The sequence below is a fragment of the Callospermophilus lateralis genome, chromosome 1 (genome assembly GCF_048772815.1).
Source record: "Callospermophilus lateralis isolate mCalLat2 chromosome 1, mCalLat2.hap1, whole genome shotgun sequence".
NCBI classification, from domain to species: Eukaryota; Metazoa; Chordata; class Mammalia; order Rodentia; family Sciuridae; genus Callospermophilus; species Callospermophilus lateralis.
In genome coordinates, this window is record NC_135305.1 from 124,645,873 (window position 1) to 124,670,430 (window position 24,558).

The window sequence follows — 24,558 nt, forward strand, 5'->3', positions numbered from 1 at the left end:
GCGTTCAATCACTAGTATCAGGAAAAAAACAAAAACAAAAATTGTGACAATCTGAGAGGAAAAGGAAATGTACTTAATTTAATATAAATGAAAATAGAAATAGGGCTGTAAGTAATACAAATAATATTCTACCAAGTAGGCTACTTCTGCTTTAAAAAAAATGTTTTCTATAAGGGAAGTTGAGAAAGTAAATGACCATCTTGATAGATGCTGAAAACTACCCAATAAAACAAGTCTAAAAATGAAAACAAGATTTTAAAATATACTCATTACTTTTAATAGTATAAAAGTAATGAGTATATTTTAAAATATAAAAATTTTTCATTAAAACCAAGATCAAGAAACCCATTAACTCCATCATACACATTATTTAGAAGTGCTGACTCAAAAAAAATGACACCACCACAACTGGCAGGAGGTACCAAATAAAAATCAAACAAAGCTAAAAACATGTTATTGGTGAAAAGACAATATAGCAAAAACATTCTTTCACAAATCATTTTATTATTATAATTGCTATTTTACTTACAATTTTTGGCAACATTAATAAAATAATAAATTCCATCTGCAAGAACAAGCAAGCAAAATAGACAAGAAAATTCATACAAGAATAATAATAAAATAGTAATCTGGACAGATATTAAATATATTTGTAAACAAAACAAAGTGACATTGCCTTAAAAAATATAAAGCTATCAATAGAAAAACAAAGAAAGCTCCCTTTGACTCAATTCACTATATTAACTTTCTTTTGGTTGCAGGCACAGAAATTGACTCAAGCTAGCTCAATTCTAAAAGAGAAGCAAAGCCCTTAATGATTCCTTCCCAGCTTTTTTGTGAAAATCTAGGAAATTTAATTATATTAGAGAGGGAAGAAAGAAGTGGGGGGAGGGAGGTAAAGTGCCTTTAAGGAGAAAGAATAAGGTTAAAAAAAATGTGGGGGAGATTTCTAGTTGTTCTAAGAACCAAAGGAAGTGTTGAACAGTTCAGTGAGGTAGCAAGCCATGCAGGCCTAGGGGAAAGCGTTCTAAGAGAATAGCATGTGCAGCCTGTAAATCAGGAAAAAATGATTTGCTTAAGGAATAACAAGGCCATTATATCAAAACAGCATATCAATTAGGGAAATGGTAGAGCTGTATCACAGAATGAAAGAGGGAGGAGGTAGGCAGGGGCCACACCACTGGAACCTGTAGTTGGCAATAACTGACAATTTGTACTCCTTAGGAGCATGCTTTAGTGAAACAGCAAACAACAGTTCACAGTGCCACTAACAGTAAGCAATCACTAAAATTTACAACTAAAACATTTCTTACTTTTACCATAGAAACACAATACACAAAAGTCTGCAGATTTAAACAGTAAGAATTTCCACCAGAACAAGTGGGACAGTCATACACATACACATACACACACATTTTCTTGTATCTAAAGAAAGGGTTCAGGGTAAAATTTTCGTAACATGCCTTGGCCCAAGCAAACTAACTGAAAAGACCTAGCAAACCGTTCAAGGTGTGAATGAATTAATCAAATAAGCAAGCATGGAGCAATTAAACACAACAAAATCTATCTTTTCATTATTTTTAGTCCTTCTTCCCCCAATTCTAATACTATGACTTGAAGATTACCTCTTCCCAGCTTTTTATGAAAGTTAGAAAATTTAATTAGATTGAGGAGAGAATAAAGGAGTGGGGGAAGAATGAAAAAGACTTTTTCCAGACCTATGTCTACAGCCAGGATGCTAGTAGATTCCTTGATTGATGAACAGAGGCTGCTGGGTACCTGTGATGAGGGTAATGAATAGGAGAGAGGTGACCCTAGAACAAGCCCTGGGAGATAGACAACCCTGGGAACTCACAGCAGCTCAGGCTGCTGATGTTTAGGAACCAATGCTCAGAAATTACTTCACAGTTCTATGAAACAGCCTTTGGGGAGGGCAAATGGAAAAAGTTTGTCCCTAGTATAGTTCGAGATTAAATAGGAGGATCTATCAGATAAGGACAGACAATACATTTGGGCCATTTTAACTAACTAGAACAAATTTAAAAATGATAAAAAAAAAAAAAAAGAGATTCATTAGTGTAATCAGGAAATTATAAATACTACAAAAAAAAAAAAAAACCCTACTAACTGTAATATACTCACTTCCAAGACAAGACACAAAACTGCAAGCTTCATATACTCAATTATGGTAAGTTACAAATGTGCTGAAAAATATAAGGTCCCATATGGGTTTAATTTTAATCAGTCACCCTGGGCTATTTTGGTGCACTGTACCTAGTGTTCTTGGACAAGCCCTCATTCCAGCTAATCAGTGGAAGAACTAAATTTAGCTCAGTCCATTAACTGGACAGTCATCATTTGTATGGCCCCTTTCAGCAGAAACTCTGGGTCCAGTACAGTTCAAACTTCAGATACCAGTGCTTCTTTTCCTCGGGAATTGTAACATGCTTTATTGCTGTGGCTTATTAGGACAAGGAGAATTCATTCTTCACTAACCTCTAGCCAGAATGAAAAATTCTCCTTTGGATCACTCAACAGGAAATTAACTGGAGCCAGTTCCCATTCTAATTACTGTTGTGGCTTCATATGAAGCTAAAGATACTGAGCAGCTGTTTAATATATGCAGGAATCCTTCACCAAATGCAGACATTTTTCAAGAATGATTTTTCTTCCTTGGGATGTTCTTCCATTAGGCAAAGACATTCTCAGGCTATGTTCCTTCTGCCTTGGCTCCAAGACTAGAATGTGCCTATCCCTCAACTGGGATAAAGGGTCAAATACTTTCTTTTGCCTAACCTATACATAAATCTTCACCTCCATTCATGCCACAGCTTCTCCTTCAACACCACACTAAGACTTTCAAAACCAGGTTATTTCACACTCACACTGCACAGGCACTTCTAAGAGTTCATGAATAAAGGGATCAAGCCATAACAAAGTCATTCCAGTCTGATTAGAGTTAACAGTGAAATGTGTAATATACAGAAAAAGTTTAAAAATAAAATTAAATACTTCAAAACCGCTACAAATTCTGTATATAGAAGAAAGATCTCTCCAGCTTAGGAGTAACATAAAATACTGACAAAATAAATAGGCTTCCACTTTTTTTTTTTCCCCACTCAAACATTATACAAGCACCTTTCATGTGTTGAACCAGAGAGTTAACATAAAAACCAGGTAATATATTATATAACAGCTCAACATTCAGGGAGTGGGAATGTGGTGCATGGCTCAGTGGTAGAGCAATTGCTCAGCACGTACTAGGTCCTGGTTCATCCCCATCACCACAAAAAAGAACGAAAGAAAAAATTTTTAAAACCCTATGCATGAACTTAAATCTCAATTTATTAGTTTCACTATTTTTGGCGCTACTGAATAATGTATGGTTTATATTTTTTGTTTTCATGGGTTTTTTTCTTCTATTCAAACTGAAATATTTGCTTTTGGTTTCCCAAAATAGAATCAATGAGGTTTTTTGGAATTTCTATTTTTAGATTTGGGAGGAGATGGTTCAGAATCAGTTGTACTCAGAATAATAGACGCTACATTCACTGATTCTGGTTGACCAGGTTCCAGTGACACTTGAATAACAATTTTTGTTTCAGGAGGCAATCCTTCTAGTTGCTTAGGCTTCTTAAACATTTGATGACATTGGGTCTTGTGCTCCATTTTCTCCTTGAAAGTTAAAAACTGTAGCCGACATTTAGAACACTGGTGAACACCCCTTTCCCAGTGCCTCCTATAATGACACATATATGGTGTTGCAGTTTTGAAAATTTTGAGACAAAAAGGACAAAGTAGATTCTTAGTGTTTTCATGGTATGTTCTAAAATGTGTTTCCACATCAGCAAAGGCTGATGATCTGTAACTGCAAATCTGGCACACATAGGGCATTTCCCCAGGCTTATGATTGTCCTTCATGTGTTCTAAAAGAATCTGATCTGTTTTAAATGACAACTCACAAATTTTACAGACAGCAGAGGGCTCCTGTGGAGTGTGTACACTTTCGATGTGACGTTGTAGTTGGAAGGGAGTGGGAAACTGCCGGTGGCAATGCTGGCAAGTAGTGTGGGTTTCCCAGCTGTCACCCCTCTGCTTCTCAAGTTCCAAATGGTGCTTCATATGATTCATAAACTTAACATTTTTTAGAACTTTCAAGCAGCTGGGGCATTTAAAGGTTGTGTGAGTTTTCTGTTCTGGCTGCCCATCTCCTTGATGTTGTCCATAGTAAAAGTCACTAAGTAATAGAATCAAATTCCCTTTCTTGGGATCAAAGGTCTTATTTTGACTTGCTAGATCTGAAAATTCTGTTTTTGCCAACCCATTTTCCCTATCAGGATTTATAGTTATAGGCTTTAAATGGAGACTGTCCTTTGGAAAAGCTGTGGGAAAAGATAATACATTCTGAACATGGCTTACTGAGGTATGGACATCATTGGGTGTACTCTGCTGAGGATTATTATTATTAAAAACACCTGGAGGGGACAAAGTTAAAGAATATCCTCCTGTGATTCCATCACTGAGTTTAGGATTTTTGGGATTTATGCTAATTACTTCAGAATTGGAACACCGCTTTGATATACAAGTACTTTCATTCGTACCTCCTTCTGAAAGTGCTGCTTTCACTGGATGATGCAATGAACTTGTGAGGGTAACCACAGGAGAACATGATTCTGAAGAGCTACTAGGCATAACTTTTGGTGAATTACTTTTATCATCAGGCTTAGACAAAGGCTCAATAATAATAGGACTATCTGTTGATCTTGATTCAGATTGAGATACTGGCAACATAGTCACTGTTTCTGATGAAGGGGTCACATGACTTGTAGGCTGCAATCTACGAGCAGTATCTTTTATTCGGCGACCATACTTTTTTCTCCGTGAACATGAACCTGGGGTAACTCTGTTTAAAATATTTGAAACAACTGGTTTTGAATTTGAAGACACCCCAACAAAGATAAGTTCAGCATCTTCATTTACATGTTCCACCCCAACAAAGATCAGCTCCGCATCTTCATCATCTATTTGTTTGGTTTCTTTTATGTTCTGTGGTTCTGGATCCTGTTCTTCCTCACATAACACACATGGTTGTTCCATTTTCTATTTTTTTATTCTTGAAGGTAGACACAAGTCCCAGTGCTTCCTTTGTATAAACAGCCACCTAAGTACAAACACAGTAAGTTCAGAAAAATGCATTATTTAATTCTTCTCTAAAATTCTGAGGTAGTTATTAGCCATCCTCATTTTACAGACAAGAACACTGACACTCAAGGAAGAAAAAATGGCAACTTAAAACTGATGTACGATAAAGTCTAGAGTATCACAGTTTCATACCTTTGCCCCACGCTAAAAGTAACCTCTTCCAATCAAAATCATTAAAAATAATATAATAAAATAGGGGCTGGGGTTGTGGCTCAGTGGTAGAGCAACTGCCTTGCATGTGTGAGGCACTGGGTTTGATTCTCAGCACCACATTTAAACAAATAAATAAATAAAGGTCCATCAATAACTAATAAAAATAAAAATAAATAATAAAATGTATTTTTACTTTCACAAGTGTTTTTTCAGTATCTTGAATACAAAAATTTTTATTCCTTAGACTTAAGATAATAGCTATTTTTAAAAGCACCAACTATTCCAAGATATTTTGTTTCACAATAGAATTAAAGGAAAACATATTAAATATATATCAATTGATTCATCTAGACTAATTCCTAAATCATTATATAGACAAGAGGTATCAAATTTAGAGAGTAAGAGTATCTACACATAGCCAACAAATAACATAATGTAATGTCAATACTTAGCATGTGTCAGACAGGCAAATCAGGAATAAATTCTCTTGATAATCTCATCTCAGTTAATGGCCTAATCCATTCACTGATATCTACTAAATTTCTCTCTCCAGTTCTGACTTCCCCACTGAACTTAAGTACAACACTGTTCCTTCAAATCCACCTCAGTTTGTTTTCCATATGGAAGGAAGAATGATTCTGTTAAACCACATGAAATTTTTTTCATCACTGCTCAGCTCAAAACCTTCCAAGGACTTTCTGATCCACAAAGAGTTAAAAGGTCAAGTACTTCCAATGTCTAGAAGATCATGCTTCCAACCCCAGATATATTTTCATACTCCTTTTCCCTCACCCACTTCACTCTACCATACAAATTTCCTCACTACCTCATGAACACACTAAACCTTGCTTACAACATTTGTATTTCTAATATGATGTTCATTCATTAAGATACCGGCATGGCTGGCTACTCATCAACTTCAGGGCTCTCTGTTCCAAGCACCATTCTCAGAGAGGTTTCAAATATTTCAAACTATAACCTCTTAACTCACACTATTACTTCCCTCCTCCACTCCCCTCTTTTACTGGGATTGAACTCAGGGACATTCTACCACTGAGCTACACCCCCAGTCCTTTTTTATTTGCCTTTTGAGATAGGTTCTCATTAAATCACTGAAGCTGGCCTCAGCCTCCCAAGTCACTGGGATTACAAGTGTGAGTCACAGCACCTGGCTCACTTCCCTTCTCTTTCACCATCAAGTCCTACCTTCACTTAACATAATACAAACTTAACTTCTTTATCTTGATTCCTTCTTTTTGCCCAGTAGCAAAACCACAAAGGATGGAGACTGGATCTTTTGTTGACTGTGGAATACCCAGCACAAATGCTTAGTTTGTTAAATGAACCAACAAATAGTAACTCTCATAAGATCTTCTATTTATAAGATCTTAAAATTGATATAAAAAAAGTCTCTTATAAAAAGACTGTGCTCCAATAATTCCACATTTTCTACGAATTTACTGAGAAACTTCAATTCAGAAATTCTGTAGGCTAATAAACAACTGAAAGCAGCTAGCCTTTTCAAATACATATAGATTTTTTTTAAATCAAAACCAAGTTAAAAAAAAATAAAGTAAATTTATATGGAGTCGGGGCTGGGGCTCAAGCGATAGCGCGCTCGCCTAGCATGCGTGCGGCCCGGATTAGATCCTCAACACCACATACAAAGATGTTGTGTCCGCCAAAAACTAAAAAAAAAAATAAATAAATATTAAAAAGTTCTCTCTCTCTCTCTCTCTTAAAAAAAAATTATATGGAGTTCCACTATATACTGACATATATAAATAATAATTGTCTCTACATTACATAAGATATACTTAAATATCTTCTATTTCATTTTTCTTTTATAGATCATGACTCACAAAATCAATTAAGATTCATCCATGGGTCACAACTAAGTGGTCTGAAAAACATTGATCTAAAGCAAGCAAAACATAGGCATGGTTCGCAGCTCACTAGACTTTAAGACTCGGTGTTGTTGTTATTTTGCAGTACTGGAATTGAAGCCAGGCGTTGCATATTCTAGGCAAGTGATCTACTACTGCATAGCTCACTGATTCTGAAAACATGTCAAGATGCATTGTGGCCTCTTCAAATCAGCATAACCCAATCTATAAAAATTAAACTGGCATCTAAAATATGAGACACATGATACATTAATTTTAATGAGAATACCAGTACCTAACTTTGGAACATACAGATATTATCTATTCCTATAAACACATACATCACCTTGCAAGTCAACTAAAGAATACAATTAAGCATAACAAAAATTATTCATTTTTTTCCCCTCACTTATTCCACTTACTTTATTTGCCCAACACTGGTAAGATACCATGGCAGACAGTGGTGAATGCATGAAGCTTATTATCCGGTATGTCATGAATAGTATAATTTAAAACCTGAAAAATTAAGTCTATATATAATGTCACAGATATATATGGCAGATTTGAACACTGCTCTTTGGAATCAGCTAAAATAGGTTTGTCTATACTACTTTCAATTACCTAACTCCAGGATGGTGCCACTTAGCCCAGAGTTTTTCAACCTATGCACTTAAGATTTTGGACCCGGTAGTTCTTTATATAGAGGAATTCTAGGTGCATAGCAGGATGTTGGCAGCATTTTTGGCCTCTACCCACTAGATATCGGTACTAATTCCCCAGTGTGGCAATCAAAAATGGCCCTAGACATTACTAAATGTCCTGGGAGAGAACTCCTACCCAAATCCAGTCTTTTTCTCAGTGTCACGTCTACGTTTCTAGTACTGACTTCTACCATGAGATGGTATGCCTTACCATCCACAAACAAAACAACAAAAAAACTTTCAAGTCAAAATTATTAATATTCTAATAATTTGACTACTAATATGTTTATCAGATTATCTGAAGATGGAATTTAAAGCCAAAAAAACTTATGTTATATGGAGGATATGCAGAGAGCCCTAAATGCATAATTCCTGAATTCTAGTTCTGTGTTCTCTCCAAAAGTTCTGTGTTCTCTCCAAATAGCATGCCTATTTCTGATGGTAAAAATCACTTACATCCTCAAAACTCATTAAAAAGGGTTTCACTGGATTCACTTTTTGACTGAAAAAAAATAATAATAAAAAAACACCTGTTCAAACCTTCCCCATCTCCATCAAATTAGTCATAGTATCTTATAAGTGATTAGATCATTGCTCACTGTAACCACATTATTTCCATACTTATTAATGTCTCCACCCATGCTCTAGCCTGACTTCTAAGTTTAGGATCCATGTAGATTACTACATATTTGTACACCTGTTTCAGACCTCACAAACTTCTACCATGAGATGGTATGCCTTACCATCTTCTCTTTATACTTCAAATTATATATACTTGTCACCACTGAATGGATCTTAAACATCAATGTAATTATACTGTTTCTCTCCTCCTAATTGTTAAATGAGTCTTTCAATTCTAGAGACTATACTTTAGATTATGCTATAGATTAAATTGTGTCCCTCAGAATTTTTAGGTTGAAACCATAACCTCCAAGATGATGGCTCTTGAAGATGTTGCCTTTTCAAGGTAATTAGGTTTAGATGAGGTCATAAGGGTGAGATCCCCATAATGGAATTAGTGCCTTTATAAGAAGTGACACCATAGTTTTGTTTTCCCTACTCCCCATCCCCACCTAGGAAGAGCACTTGTTCTAAGATGCCTCAGCCTCCAAAACTGAAAAATAAATTCCTGTTGTTTAAAAAGAAATTAAGGGCTGGGGATGTGGCTCAAGCGGTAGCGCGCTCGCCTGGCATGCGTACGGCCCGGGTTCAGTCCTCAGCACCACATACAAACAAAGATGTTGTGTCCGCCGAAAAACTAAAAAATAAATATTTAAAATTCTCTCTCTAAAAAAAATAAAAATAAATTAAACTGGGGCTGGGGATGTGGCTCAAGCGGTAGCGCGCTCGTCTGGCATGCTCGGGGCACTGGGTTCGATCCTCAGTACCGCATAAAAGTAAAATAAAGATATCGTGTCCACTGAAAACTAAAAAATAAATGTTAAAAAAAAAAGAAAGAAATTAAACTGGATTCCAATAATACTGACTTTCACTCAGCTGATCCCAGTTAGGTTTTTGGCTGTTGCCCATACTGTCAACCCAAAGATGAAAAATGAAAAGTGGAACAAAAATCAAGAATAAAGCTAGTTAAGTATATGACTGAGTGCACTACAAGAACAGTATCAGACGATGCTATTCTTAGAAAACTCATTATTTCTTCTCCTCTAGGTATCTAGAGCCCCTTCTTCACAAATACCCCAAAATGGATGAATGTATAAACCCTTATTTTCAAATTGACCAGAATATTGACATAATAGGGTAGGAGGTTGGACATGCCAAGAACTACTAGACCTGAGGGTCTGTCTCAAAAATCAACTCCCATCTCCACCAACAAAGTCATTAAAGGCCAAAAGAGGAATAAAGGAAAGTTTCTTTCCAAAGACAGCTAAGGGTCAGAGGATAACAATCCACCTTCAAGGTTATTTTTGTGCATCCAAACAATGGTCTTTTCTAGTGGGATTTTGGTCTAACAGTTCTTCTTGAGTAATTTCTGAGATTAGATCTTAAGCCATTAGGACTCCTCTAGCACCTGCCCTACTGTCTGTCCTTGCCTATCACTCTCTTCAACCATCACTGTTCCTCTAAACTCCTACTCAAATTCTCTCTACATATATCCACAACACTCTTGTTCCCTAACACCCAATAACTTCACATATTTGATACCTTAGAATATAATACCCATCAAACACAAACCCATGGAGGAAACTGGGTGCTTCATCGGATTCTTAAAGACTGCATGAGATATTTACATTTCATCCTAGGGGAACTAAGTAAAATAAAATTTAAAAAAAAAAAATTTCAGGATGGGGATGTAGCCTGCCCAGTGGTAGAGCTAACAAGGCCCTAGTTTTGATTCCCAACAGCCCCAAAAATAATAAAAATAAGTTTTCATAAAAATTTATAATAAATACTTTACATAAATAAGCTAAAGTTGTATAAAACAGGGTCAATACTAGCCTGGGAAACTATGAAGTGTGTAACTATTAAACCAAGGTTGCTCCTTGTTAAAGGATAAGACAATTTTTATACACTGGACTAGAGAGAAAAATTAAAAATTCATAGATCCATGCCACTATTGCTATTCTTGCTATCTCTTCCATTCTTCTGCCTTTAATCCACTCCAATCCAATCACAGTAGTTACCTTACTGCTCCTTCAGACACTCTTGCCCCATGGCTTGAATGGATAGACATTCTATCTCCTTCAAGTCCATGTTCAAATTTACCTTCTCCATAAGACTTACCTGACCACCCTATCTAAAATTACAATACAATTAACTTCCTCCTTCTACTTCCAGTCCTGTCATCCTACTCAACTATTTTTCTCCTAATCCCATAATATCACCTTCTCACCAGAGAATTTATGCATTTTACTATCTTTCATTCACCACTGAATTATCAGTTTTCCATTGCAGTAGTTTCTGGTTTGGGATTTTTTTCCAGTTTTGGCCTGTTTTTGTTCACAAATCTCTCTCCAATACCTAGAGTAGTATCTGGCATGTAATAAGTATTCAAACATTCATTAAAGAAAAGATTATCTAGAAGTTAGAAAAAAGAAAACTCAGCCAAGAAAGATGGACTGAGGGAAAGAATAAGAAATGTTCAAAATTGGAAGGCAGTTAATTTTCTTAAAGTCAGGGCACCACAGACATGCACTGTGACAAGAAATATGAGCTCTGTAATCTGGGGATTTAGAAGAATGCCTATAGCCACATCTCGTCATGAAATTAATAGTTTTGGGAAGCCTTTTCCTAGAACAGTATGCTTAGAGTCCTTCATGGGATCTCCTCTGAAGCAGTGGAGCGAATTAGACTTTCTCCTTCCGAGAACAGAACCCCGGTCAGAAGAAACTACAAAAGAAGATAATGAGCAGGTTGGCAATTCAACCTAAAAAATGACCTTGTTAGTTCAAAGGTAAGTTTTTTGTTTTGTTTTTTTTTTTTTGTTTTTTTTTTTTTATTAAACTGAGTATTGGGAAAGGATGTGGAATTATCAGGTGAGAATACTTACATAAATATTGATCAACAACAACAACAAAGTGAACTAAAAAAAAAAAAAAGACAAGGTCTATTTGCTCAATGCACACCAATAGGATGAGGTTAGTAGAAATGGCAGAATAAGGATCTACAAGTAGTTGCTCCTTTATCAAAATCAAGTTTTTCAGATCCTGGACAGTTCCTGGAAACAAAAAAAAAAAGGCTTGCAAAGGGGCTGCATTGTGGCTCAGCAGTAGAGTGCTCACCTAGCACGTGCGAGGCTCTAGGTTCGATCTTCAGCACCACATATAAAATAAAGGTACTGTGTCCAATTACAACTAAATATTAAAAAAAAAAAAAGAAAAAGCTTGCAAAAATCAGAGGACTCTGGAAATGTGGAAAATGTTTCCTCAAAAAGTTGGTGTTTCATTTCTTCAGAAAGCTGAAGAATTAAAAAAAAAAACGGGGGGGCGGGGCGAGAAAGAACAAAGGAAGAAGAGGAAAAGAAAGAAAAAATTTTTAAAATGTTACAAACATAGAATTATCATATGACCACGTAATCAAGCTACATATACAAAAGAACAGAAAACATGTATTCAGATAAGTGTATGTAAACTCATATGTAAAGCAGCTATTCACAAGAACCAATAGGTGAAAACAATGCAAATGCTCATTAATGGATGAATGCATAAGCAAATTATGACATATAGCACACAATAGAAAATTATTTGGCCACAAATGAAACAAAATACTAATACATGTTATTAAACTGAATAAACCATAAAAACATTCTAAGTGAAAAAAGTTAGACACCAAGATTACATCTGATCTCATTTATAGGAAATGTCCAGACTAGATAAATCCATGAAGACTAAACAGAAATTGGTGACTACCAGGGAATAGAGGGGAAATGAGAAGAAACTGCTTAATGAATGAGTGATTTTAGTTTGGAATGAAAGAACTGTGCTAGAAATAGAGACAGCAGATGTTCCACATCATAAATACTCTAAATGCCACTAAATTTTTCACTGTAAAATTATTCTGTGGCTATCACTTCAATGAATTATTTTTAAAAATACTATTTTTAAAAATAGTGTACTATTACCAACCATACTAAAATAATCATAAAGGAATACTTTGAATAATTCTATGCCAACAAATCAAATAGATAAATTCTACACAATATAACCTATATAATGGACTCCAAAAAACCAGAAAATATAACATACCTAAAACAAGAGATCAAGTTAGTAATTAAAAAAAAAAAAAAAAAAAAAAATCCCAAGTAAAAGCCCAAGATGAAATAGCAAAGGTGAATTCTACCACATATTTTGTTTCCAGTTCAGGGGACTGAGCTCAGCTAGGCAGGCACTCCACCTCTGAGCTACAACCCCATTCTCTATCAAATGTTTAAAAAAGATTAACATCAATTACTCATAAACTTTTCCAGAATTAAAAAGCTTTCCATTTCATTCAATGAAGCAGTACTACTCTGATACCTAAATGAGAAAAAGAAATCACACCACAAAAAAATTCTATAGACGATATACCCTTTTATAAATACAGAAGCAAAAATACTTAACAAAATCCTACCAAAGTCCCACACTATATAATAAGCATTATACACCACGATCAAGTGTAAGTTAAAGAATGCAAGTATGGTCCATACTATGAAAATAGAACATAATATCATTTTAATAATAATAAAAAGAAAATGTCCAGGCAGGATGGTGTATGTCTGTAATTCCAGTGATTCTGGAGGCTGAGGTAGGAGGATCAAAAGTTCAAGGACAGCCTAAACAACTTAACAAGGCCCTAAGCAATTTAGTAAGACCCTGCCTGAAAATAAAATAAAAAATAAAAAGGGCTGGAGATTTAGCTTGGCGGCAAAGCCATTCTGGGTTCAACCCCCAGTACCAAAAAAAAAGAAAAGGAAAAAGAATAAAATGCCAGGCACAGTGGCATTAATCTTAGCAACTTGGAAAGCTAAGGCCTCCCAATCAAAAGTCTGAAGTCAGCTGGGACAACTTAGCAAGACCGTTCAAAATCTAAAAAAAAAGGTCTGGGTATGTAGCTCTATTGGGGAGCACTCATGAGTTCAATCCCCAGTAACAATAACAGAAAAATAAAAATAAACTACTAATAAAGAACAAAAAAATCACACCTATCGGCAGAAAGAAAAAAAAAAAACTTTGAGAAAATCTAACACTTTTTCATGATTTTTCACAAGAAAAACATTTAATTATGACAGAAAAGAACTTTCTCAACCAGACTAAAGTGAATTTTTTTTTCTGGGGGAAAAAAATTCCTACAGCTAGCATTATATTTAACGGCAAAAAGACTGAAGCCTCCCAGGAGAAGCCTGGCATTATATTTAATGGCAAAAAGACTGAAGCTTCCCAAGAAGACAAGAGTATTCATTTTCACAACTTCAATTCAACATTGTATTGGAGGTTTTACATTCAATGGCAATCAAGAAAAAAAAAAAAAGTGACATAACAATAAGATTGGTTAGGAAGATGTAAATCCACAAAACAAGTTTTCAAACTAATAAAGAGGTTAATCAAGGTAGTAGAACACAAAATCAATATAAAAAATAAATTTCTAGATTCTAGTAACAAACACTGAAAATGAAATTAAGTAATTCCATTTGAACTAGCATCAAAAAGAACAAAATAGGGATAAATTTAGCAAAAGAAATGCAAGATTTTTATATAAAAAAGCACTGAAATCTTCTGAGTACATTGTTGAAGAAATAAAGAATTACTAAATAAATGGAAAGACATTCTGTGTTCATGAATAAGATTTAATATTAAGATGGCAATACTCTCAAAATTGATGAAAATCCCAGCTCACTTTTTCTCAGAAACTGAAAATCATTTGGAAATGCAAGGGATCCAGAATATACAAAACAATCTTGTAAAACGATGAAGGTGGAAGACTCACACTTCATAAATTTAAACACAACAAATATCTGCAATCAACAGCATGGAAATGGCATAAGGGCAGAAACCTAAATAAATGTTATAGAATTCAGAGTTCAGCAAAAACCTAAATAGTCCCTGAAGACAAGTGTGGTGGTGCATACCTGTAATCCCAGCTACTGAGAAGAGGCCGAGGAAGGAGGTAATAAATTCAAGACTAGCCTTGACAACTTAGCAAGACTCTGTTTCAAAAATAAAATAAAAAGAGCTGGGGAGGTGCTCAATGGTAGAGGACTTCTGGGTTCAATCCCTAGCACCACCACACACACACACACAAAAAAAAAAAAAAATCACCAATTTTGAATTTGAATTTCAAAACAATTCGATTGGGGGAACAGAATAGTTTTTTCAAAAAACTGGTGAAAGAGCCACATGCAAAAGAATGAAGCCAGACCCCTGCTTCGCACTATTTAAAAAAAAAAAAAAAGAATCACAGACCTAAATGGAAGAGCTATAACTACATAATCTTTTAAATAAATAAATAAGATCAAACAGGTTCTTAGACATGACATTAAAAATATAATTAACAAAAGACAGACTTCACCAAATTTTAAAACTTTAAACTTCTGTGTTTCAAAAGATAACATCGTGAAAGTAAAAAGACAATCTATAGAAAATACATTTGTGATTCACATATGTGATAAGAGACTTGTATTTACATATATAAAGTCCTCTAATAATGGAAGACTAAAAAGAAACCCCAGTTGGGCACTGTGGCACACACCTGTAATCCCAGAGACTGGGGATACTGAAGCATAAGGATAGCAAGCAAGTTCAAAGCCTGACTCAGCAACTTAGAAAACTATATGAAAACAAAAACAAAGAAAGGACTGGGGATGTAGCTCAGTGGTAAAGCATCCCTGCATTCAATCCCCAGTACCAAAAAGAAAAAGGAAACCCAAAATAAAAATGGGTAAAGAAATTAAAAGATATTTCTCCAAAGATGATATAAAAATGCCCAAAGCATATATGAAAAAGTGTTAAACATCACTAATCAGAGAAATACAAATTATCACCTCACATCTATTAGGATGGCTACTAACAATAAAAATTTAAAAATCAGAAAATAACAAGGAAGTGGAGAATCTGGTTCCTCAGGCAGGATCGTTGGATGATAAAATGGTACAACTTTATGGAAAATATACAACCTCCTAAAAAATTTAAAAAAAGAACTACCACATTATCTGGCAATCCAACTTCTAGGCAAATATCCAAAAGAACTGAAAGAAGGGTCTAAAAGAGATATTAACACATACATATACATAGCAGGACTATGCACAATAGCCAAGAGGCAAAAGCAAGCCCAATGCCCATCAACAAACAAATGAACAAAATGGGTTATACAGGTACAATGGAATATTACTCAATCATAAAAAGGAAGGAAATCTGGTTGCATACTACAACATGGATGAATCTTGAAGATGTTATGCTAAATAAATAAGCAAGTCAAAAAACACAAATACTGTATGATTCTACTTATATAAGACAATTAAAATAGTCAAATTCATATAAACAAAAAGTAGGATGGTGGTTAGCAAGGGCTGGAGAAGACAGGAAAAAGAGAAGTCTATTTGTTAATGGGTATAGTTTTCAGTCTTGCAAGATGAAAAAGTCCTCAAGATCTATTACACACCAATGTAAATACAATGAATTGTACACTTAAAAATGGTTAGGAGGATAAATTTCTATGCGTTTTTTACCATGTTTAAAAAAAAAAAAACAGGCAAAGGTATGAATAGATATGTTAACAAAGACAAATAAACAGCCAATTAAAACATCATGAACTATTTCTTAACATTAATAATTATTATGAAAATGCAAATGAAAATCACAATGATATATTACACTTCACTAGGTTGGTTATAATCAAGAAGAGGAACTAACAAGTACTGCAAAGAACATCAAACTGGAAGAATCATATGTGTTGGTAGCAATATAAAATGGTTAATTACTTTGCAAAACAATTTAGCAGTTGTTCAAAAAATATAGTTACCACATGAGTCACTAATTTTATTACTAGGTATACCTAGAAGAACAAAAACATTCAGTTCACACCAAAATTCTGTACACGAACGTTCAGAGCAGCTTTATTCATAATAGCCACAAAGTGCAAACAATTCAAATGTACACTCATCAGTGGATAAACAAATTGTGATATAACCATACAATGAATATTATTCAGCCATAAAAACAAATGGGATACAGGTATAACATGGATATAAGCTGAAAATATGCTAAATGAATATTTCCAAAGATGACAAGACACAAATACACAATACTATATGATTCCACTCACATAAAATGTCTAGAGCAGGCAAACTCACAGAGAGAAATAAACTCGTGCTTACACTATACTGAGCAAAAAAAAAAAAAAATAGAATGAAGATTACAGTAGGTTGAAAATAGTCCCCAAAATATCAAATTCTAATACCAGAAAACTATATTACTTTATTTGCAAAAAGGGTCTTTCAAGATAAGACCAATGATCTTGAGATGAAGAAATTCATCTGGATTGTACAAGTGGCCCCTAAATGTCATGTTTCTTTATAAGAGAAGCCGAGGGAGATTTCATAGGTATACTAAGAGAAGGCGATATGAGGATGGAGGCAGAAACTGAAGTAACATGGTTTCAAGCAAAAGAACGTCATGTTCACAAACTAGAAGAGGCAAAGAATGACTTCTTTGTCAGAGTGTCCAAGGTGAGGACAGCCATGCCAATATCCATCTTTGAGTGGGTGGTGTGGCAGGGGAAGAGGTTACTGAAGATTGAAACCAGGGGCATTTTACCACTGAGCTATATCTCCAGTCTTTTTTATTTTTTGAGACAGGGTCTCACTATGTTGTTGAGGCTGGCCTAAGCTCACAGCCCTCCTGCCTCGGCCTCCCAAACTGCTGGGATTATATAGGAATGAGCCACCACACCTGACCCATCTTGACTAAGGTGCAGTGAAACTGGTTTTGCACTTCTTGTCTCCAGAACTAAAGAATAATAAATTTTTGTTAGTAATTTTCTTATAACATCCAAAAGAAAGTAATAAAAGAAGTGACTACTTAATAATGGTCTTTTAGATTGAAAAAATGTTTTAGAATTAGATACTGTTGATGGCTGACCTCTATACAGTGAATCTTACAGGACATTATCCCTTGATTAAAGGAAAACATGTCTAACAATAAACTGGTGTGACCCCACCACCCAAAAACTGATAGTAAATTTTCAAAGCTCCCTCGAAGACCCCATTCATAACATAGGTAATTAAGATTATAGTAATGATGCAAGCCAATCTAGCCAACAAATATACTTAAGCTAGTATCAAGTAGTGTCAATTCATAAATCTGTATTCCACCTGCAATAGTTATATTTCGCAGAGTAAACAACCTATTATAAAGGACTTAGAGGACCAAATTAGTTATGAGTAGGGTTACCATATATCTTGGTTTGACTATATGAGTCCCAGTTTAAGCTGTTTTGTATATATTTTAATAATCCCATTTTTTATTCATTTTTAAAAAGTACATCCGTTTAGATAATAAATTCAACTTAGTTATATAGAGATTCTGTGTAAAATTCATGAAAGCACATTCCACACAAATGCCATATGGGCCCTGTCATGAATCCCTATGTATCTTTTAGCTCTCTACTACTGGGAAGCTCCCAAGCGGAAAAATACAAGTAAGACTTCTTGGGAGTATCCACATTTTTTTTCCCCCAAACTTACATAATACCATTAGGAAGTCAAAAGTTGAAAGTTATTATTTTCTGACATACTGAACTGATCTTAAGGCAATACTCCTGCTTTAGAATTCCTGGATCAAAACACAGAAAGGAAGGAGATAGGGAATTTTTTTATTTTTTTCTTAAAGAATTTAGGAAGAAATTGTTACTCTATGGAAGGAGATCATAATGGATTCTGTGTGTGGTTAAGCATATAGTCAGGGACTGGAGACAAACCTCTGTGGTAGATGGCTTGCCTATCATGTGTGAAGCCCTGGGTTCAATCTTTAGTGCTGAGGAAAAAAAAAAAAAAAACTGACATAAGTTTGGTAATGTTTGATGTTCATTGCTTTATGGTGAACCATCGTTGTAAAATATATTGAATCAGTAGAATTAAAACATATTCCCTGGGACGAAGAGCATGAGAAGAAGATTAACATTAAACAGGGATGAGAGGTGGAAGGGAAAGGGAGAGAGAAGGGAAATTGCATGGAAATGGAAGGAGACCCTCAGGGGTATACAAAATTACATACAAGAGGAAGTGAGGGGAAAGGGGGAAAAATATAAGGGGGAGAAATGAATTATAGTAGACAGAGAAGAGGGGAGGGGAGGAGGGAGGGGGGATAGTAGAGGATAGGAAAGGCAGCAGAATACAACAGACACTAGTATGGCAATATGTAAATCAATGGATGTGCAACTGATGTGATTCTGCAATCTGTATACGGGGTAAAAATGGGAATTTATATCCCACTTGAATCAAAGTGTGAAATATGATATATCAAGAACTATGTAATGTTTTGAACAACCAACAATAAAAATTAATTTAAAAAATAAATAAATAAATAAAACAGATTCCTGTCTAAAAGACTGAGAAACAGAAATAATACAAAGAATGATATAAAGCATTTAGTTTTGATAAGTCTCTTGACCAAAGAGAAAAGGTGGAGGGAAGAATCAAGGTGGTGTTTAAGAGGAATCGAAGTACATCATTCATTCAACTAAAATTTGGTGAGCTGATTAACAGTCAAGAGCTAGTATAAAAATGTATCAGTGATCCAAACAAAAGCCCTCTCTTCAGGGAGCTAATTTTCTGTTAGAACTAATCAGTAAATAATAATTTTTTTAAAAAGATGGTTATCTATAGGCCAGTGAGAAAAGGTAGGAAATGAAGGCAGGTTGATATTTATAGGACATGGTTATGAGTATTTGGGAAACAGTATTCTAGAAAAGGAAAACAACACAAAGGCTAAGAAGGAGCATACTTAACACAGGTTAAGAACTAGTCAAGAAGATAACAGGCAAGCCAATGATAAGGGAGACAAGTTAAAAGATGAGGCTTTTTAAATGTGCATTTGTGGTCAATGACAATTATAGGAACTCAGATCATATGGGCCATTCTAAGTTCTCTGGCTTTTTCTGAGTGTGATGAGAGACAGCTGAGATTTTTAATGGTGTGACTTTCATTTCAACAGGATTGTTCTGGCTGCTGTATGGAGAAAAGACTTTAGAGAATAACAGTGGAAGCAGAACATAAGAAGCTGCTGAAATAAAACAGACAAAAGATAATAATAGTAACAGGATGGAGAAATAAAGATATTAAGGAGTCAAGATTCTAGATAAAATCTTGAAAGGTCACAGATTTGTCTGATAGACAGAACATGAGACATGAAAGACAGGACGTATAAGTGATGATGTTGTGCCAGCAAATCTATGAGCAGAATTCAGAGAGATATGGAGAAGACATCCAAATTTTGGAATCTTCAATCTGTAGCATTATCTAAAACACAAGTCTGATGACATAACCCAGGGGAAGAGTGTAAAATCCAAATCCTGGGGCTGGGGATGTGGCTCAAGCAGTAGCGCGCTTGCCTGGCATGCGTGCGGCCCGGGTTCGATCCTCAGCACCACATACAAAGATGTTATGTCCGCCAATAACTAAAAAATAAATATTAAAAATTCTCTCTCTCTCTCTCTCTCTCTCTCTCTCTCTCCCCTCTCTCTCTTTAAAAAAAATAAAAAAATAAAAAATAAAATTCTCTATCTCTCTCTCTCAAGAAAAAAAAAAAAAATCTATAAAATCCAAATCCTGAAGTATTCCACTTTTAGAGGTCATAAAGAAAGAACAGCAAAGGAGATCAAGAAGCAGTTAATAACCAACTGGGTAGGAGATGAATCAAAAATGTGAAGCACCCAGAATTCAAATAAAAAAATTTTTTAGGAAGGAGGAAATGAATCTGATAAATGCTGCAGGTAAATCGAATAAATCAACTAAAACTAACCACTGGATTAAGCAATGTGGAATTCATTGATGACCTACACAAGAGTGGGTTAAAGAGAGAACTGGTGGGCCAGATTCTGTGACATGCCTGTAATCCCAGCTGCTCTGAAGGCTGACAGTTCAAAGCTAGCATCTGCAAAAGCAAGTCACTAAGCAACTCAGTGAGACCCTGTCTCTAAAATACAAAATAACATTGGGGATGTGGCTGGTGTCGAGCACCCCTTAATTCAATCCCCTCGCGGTACCACCGCCCCCCTGCCAAAAAAAGATTGGGAGAATAGAAAATACAGACAACCTGAAATTTTCCTAAAAAGGAAAATTTACTTTCTTATGGACAAGCAAATATGAAATAAAATAAATAAAGGGGAACACAGCATCAAACAACAGATTCCCAAGGAGAAGTGACAGTAAAATCAGTATGTTTGCTATTAAAATTATCCAAAGCAACAGAAAACTTAACCCAAGATAAAGAGGAGACTTGCTGGAACAATATGCTGAATAAATAAGTGCACAAGTCTTTGTTTCATCCAATGTAACAAAATGCCAGAAATCATATGGAGAACAACTGGAATGGTGGATAAACAGGTATAAGAGCCAGCCTCTCTCATGGCCCCAGGTGAACCTCACCTCCTGGTATTCACACTGTTCTGCAGTCCTTTCCCACAATGTAAAAGGTTGGCCTGTGCAGAAAACACACAAAGAAGAAATGATGGGGCTGGGGATGTGGCTCAAGCGGTAGCGCGCTCACCTGGCAAGCATGCGGCCCGGGTTCGATCCTCGCACCACATACAAACAAAGATGTTGTGTCTGCTGAAAACTAAAAAATAAATATTAAAAAAATTCTCTAAAAAAAAAAGTTTAAAAAAAAAAAAAGAAGAAATGATGATATGTCTCTTCAGATATGAAGTTATAAAAAAGACACTGCTTCATCTTAGGTACAAGCTTTCCCAAATTAACTCACTCTAAGGGAAGCCAACTGGTATGACATAAGCAGCCCCATGGACAGGTCCAATGAGTAACTGAGGCCTCCTGCCAAGTAAGAGATTAGAAGCAGTTCATCTAATTCTAGTCAAGCCTTCAGAGACTGCCAATCTAGTCAAAAGTTTGACTGTAGCCTCATGAGAGCCTAAGCCAGAATTGCCAGCTAAGCCACTTTTGGATTCCAAACATTCAGAAATTATGATGTAATAAAAATGTGTTATTTTAAGCAACTAGGTTTTGAGATGGTTTGTTAAAATAGATAACTAGCTAATACAATGGTTCTGAGTTGTATTCACAAATCTGTGGGCACAGAATTTACCTATTATCTTGCCTACTGACATGGAAAAAATTCTGTTAACCTCCCCTGTCAAGTCACATACAATTTACCTAATGAAATACAGTCTTTAAGAAAAAGAGTATAAGTGAGTTTGGTGGCACATGCCTATAATCCCAGCTAGTTGGGAAGTTGAGGTAAGAGAATCCTCAAGTTCCTGGCCAGAGTTAAACCCTAACTCAATATAAAAATAAAAAGAATGGGCAATGTAGCTCAGGGATACAACAACCCTATTCAATCCCCAGTACAATTAAAAAAAAAATTAAAAAGTATAGTAATGAACAAGTTAACTCCACTTTAACAAATAAAAAATTTTCCCTAAATGACCCATTTTTAATGCATTAGCTGAAATCTTAGGGTATGTGTACCAACCCATGTTAGCCTCACAACATAAGTCAGCCTTACATAGCTCTAACTCTCTATGGTGCTTACTTTTTCAAGAAATGAAGTGAAAGAATGCTGCAGCCACCACATTCTCCTTTGTTTAAGAAAGCAATTTGGAGGGCTCCAGAATATTTAAATCAACAATCGCCTGAATTTATCATATACATTCAGATTCCCTCAAGAAACTCTAAACAGTAAGTTTTAGCACAGGAAAGAATGAAAAGGAAAATTTAACTGAGAAAAGAAACAACCTTGGTCCTTATGATACAGACTTCTCTCTTACCTCAAATATACACTGAAACTTTTTAAGAACTTGAATCGTCCAAGGAGAAGGTCACATCCTTAAGGCAACCAGAGAGAAGGATTAGGGTTACTTGCATGTTTCAAGGATATTTAATATCCTGTTTCCTACCTAAGATTGCCATTTAGATGTTATTAACCATCTCATATCTAATCAGAAAAGAGAATTCAATTACTTTCCCCAAAATCTATTCCTCCTATCTACCTTAACACCCCACCTGTAAACTGCCCAAATTAATAATGGCTCACTGGGATCCAGTGGGCTGCATTAGCCGTCCAGAAGGCCCACAGTAAACAAACAAGAAAAATAAACAGGCACTGCGATATAGCAACGAGTCCAATAAACGGAATTTTTAAAAGGTTTAGACACTCTAAGGGTTCAGGGCCTGCAGATATACAGAATGGGGGTGGGGCTGGAATTACAAACTGGTTTATGATTTTTAAACACCAAAATTAGGCGCCACAAGAGACCACTGCGGGGCAGGGGAGAAAAGGCAAGGCAGGAGGAGGGTGTAGAGGCCCCTTCCTCAGGAGGCCTCGCTGGGCCCCGCACCAGGGTGGGGGAATTCCGCGGGGTAAGGGGAGACCGACTGAAAGAGGCGCCTAGTCAAGTTAAGGAATGGAATGTGTGCGGCGGCGTGGAGCCCACTGGGTCCCCGGCCCCTCACGCCTTTTGGAAGACGTCGGCACTAAAAAGGCCTCTTGGGTGGCGCAAGGCCACCGGACGCGGTGTCCGAACCTGGCGGGGGGGCTGCAGCGGTGGATTCTCCCTCCCGTCTCCCCTCAGAGAACGCTCCAGCCGCGCTACTCCACCCTCCTTACCCGCGTTGATCAGTGGCGTCCCCGCGAAGCCGGCCAAGAAACAGCCCCGAACACGCTCCCTGGGCAAAACCCGCAGCCACACCACCTCCTCAGGCCCCAGGGTCCGCCACCGCCGCCAACGCCACAGACGTCTCCACACGCGCGCCCAGGGCGACCTGTGATTGGCTGCCAGGTGCGGCGAGCTCGGTCGGCTCGGCTCCAGGCGCTACAATTTGATTGGTCACGAAGTGCGGGTTCTGCGCATGCGCGCACTCTGGTGCCCCTGGTGGCTAATGGGCACGTAAAGTCGGGCTGAGGAGTATCAGGCCAAGGTTATGGCTGTAGGCCTGAAGTTCCGGGATCTTGGACCATCCAGGTTCTAAAGCCAGTCAAAGCTCAGCGCTGGGGTTGGGCTCACGGTGCACTCAGAGATAGTTTGCTCTCATTGTCATTATTCCAGGTGTGGTGCCCTTTCTATAAAAGCACTGGCTAACTGTCCCAGGCATAAGAAACTTGACCAAGCAACTGAATCTTGAACCTCAAGCTCTTGAAGTTGTATCCGGAGCTAACCTGCCAACTGTGTTGATATAGCTTACAGTGACCTAAAAAGAGATTTTACTATTTTTTTCTGACTGAATGAAAAACAACAAACAATATCATTTTGTGGCATGTGAAAATTATATAAAATCCAAATTTCAAGTTTTATAGGAATACAACATACCTATACCTCCAGGTATTGTCTGTTTCCTAATAAGACAGAAAAAAAATTATTAATTGTCAGAGACTATATCAAATATTTACTATCTGGTCCTTTACCAAAACAAGTTTGATGCTGGATACAGTGGATGGTGCACACCTTGTAATCCCAGCAACCCAGGGGGCTGAGGCAGGAGGATGGAAAGTTCAAGGCCAGCCTAGGCAACTTAATGAGACACCTCCCCCCCTGTTTCAAAAAAATAAAAAGGGCTGGAGATGTAGTACAGTGGAAACTGTACTTTTGGATTCAATCCCCAGTATTAAGTGGGGGTGGAGTAATTTGCCCACTCTTTTTTGCATGTTTTTATCAGTTCTGCTACAAGTTTATCTATTTCAGTAATTTTTGGGTGTGTATGTATGTTTTTGATTTTTTTTTTTTTTGAGAGAGAGAATATTTAATTTTTTGTAGATGGACACAACACAATACCTTTATTTTTATGTGGTGCTGAGAATTGAACCCGGTCCCGCCCATGCTAGGCGAGCGCTCTATCGCTGAGCCACAATCACAGCCTTGTTTTTGATTTGTTGTTGTTGTTGTTGTTTAATTGGGGAGTGAACGCAGGGATACTCTACCACTGAGCTACATCCTCAGCCCTGCTTAGTTTTTATTTT

General features: G+C 36.4%; 1 protein-coding gene across 4 annotated transcripts; it reads right to left on the bottom strand.

Annotated features, from left to right (window-relative positions):
• Positions 1 to 600: 600 nt before the first annotated feature.
• Positions 601 to 23,355, bottom strand: Znf280b (zinc finger protein 280B). 4 transcript variants are annotated; one of them, XM_076866032.2, is made up of 4 exons: positions 23,212 to 23,355; positions 22,373 to 22,430; positions 21,139 to 21,207; positions 601 to 5,161 (listed from the first exon to the last, which is right to left on the bottom strand). In XM_076866032.2, the coding sequence occupies exon 4, from the start codon at positions 5,095 to 5,097 to the stop codon at positions 3,463 to 3,465; it is 1,635 nt and encodes a 544-aa protein (XP_076722147.2). In that variant the 5' UTR covers positions 5,098 to 5,161; positions 21,139 to 21,207; positions 22,373 to 22,430; positions 23,212 to 23,355; the 3' UTR covers positions 601 to 3,462. The 4 variants fall into 4 exon arrangements, with proteins under 4 accessions (XP_076722147.2, XP_076722156.2, XP_076722164.2 ...); XM_076866041.2 differs by lacking the exon at positions 21,139 to 21,207; XM_076866049.2 differs by lacking the exons at positions 21,139 to 21,207; positions 22,373 to 22,430.
• Between the last annotated feature and the right edge of the window lie 1,203 nt (positions 23,356 to 24,558).

What these genes read in the sequence shown, in the direction of transcription:
- Znf280b (XM_076866049.2), bottom strand. Translation starts at nt 5,097, where the DNA reads ATGGAACAACCATGTGTGTTATGTGAGGAAGAACAGGATCCAGAACCA.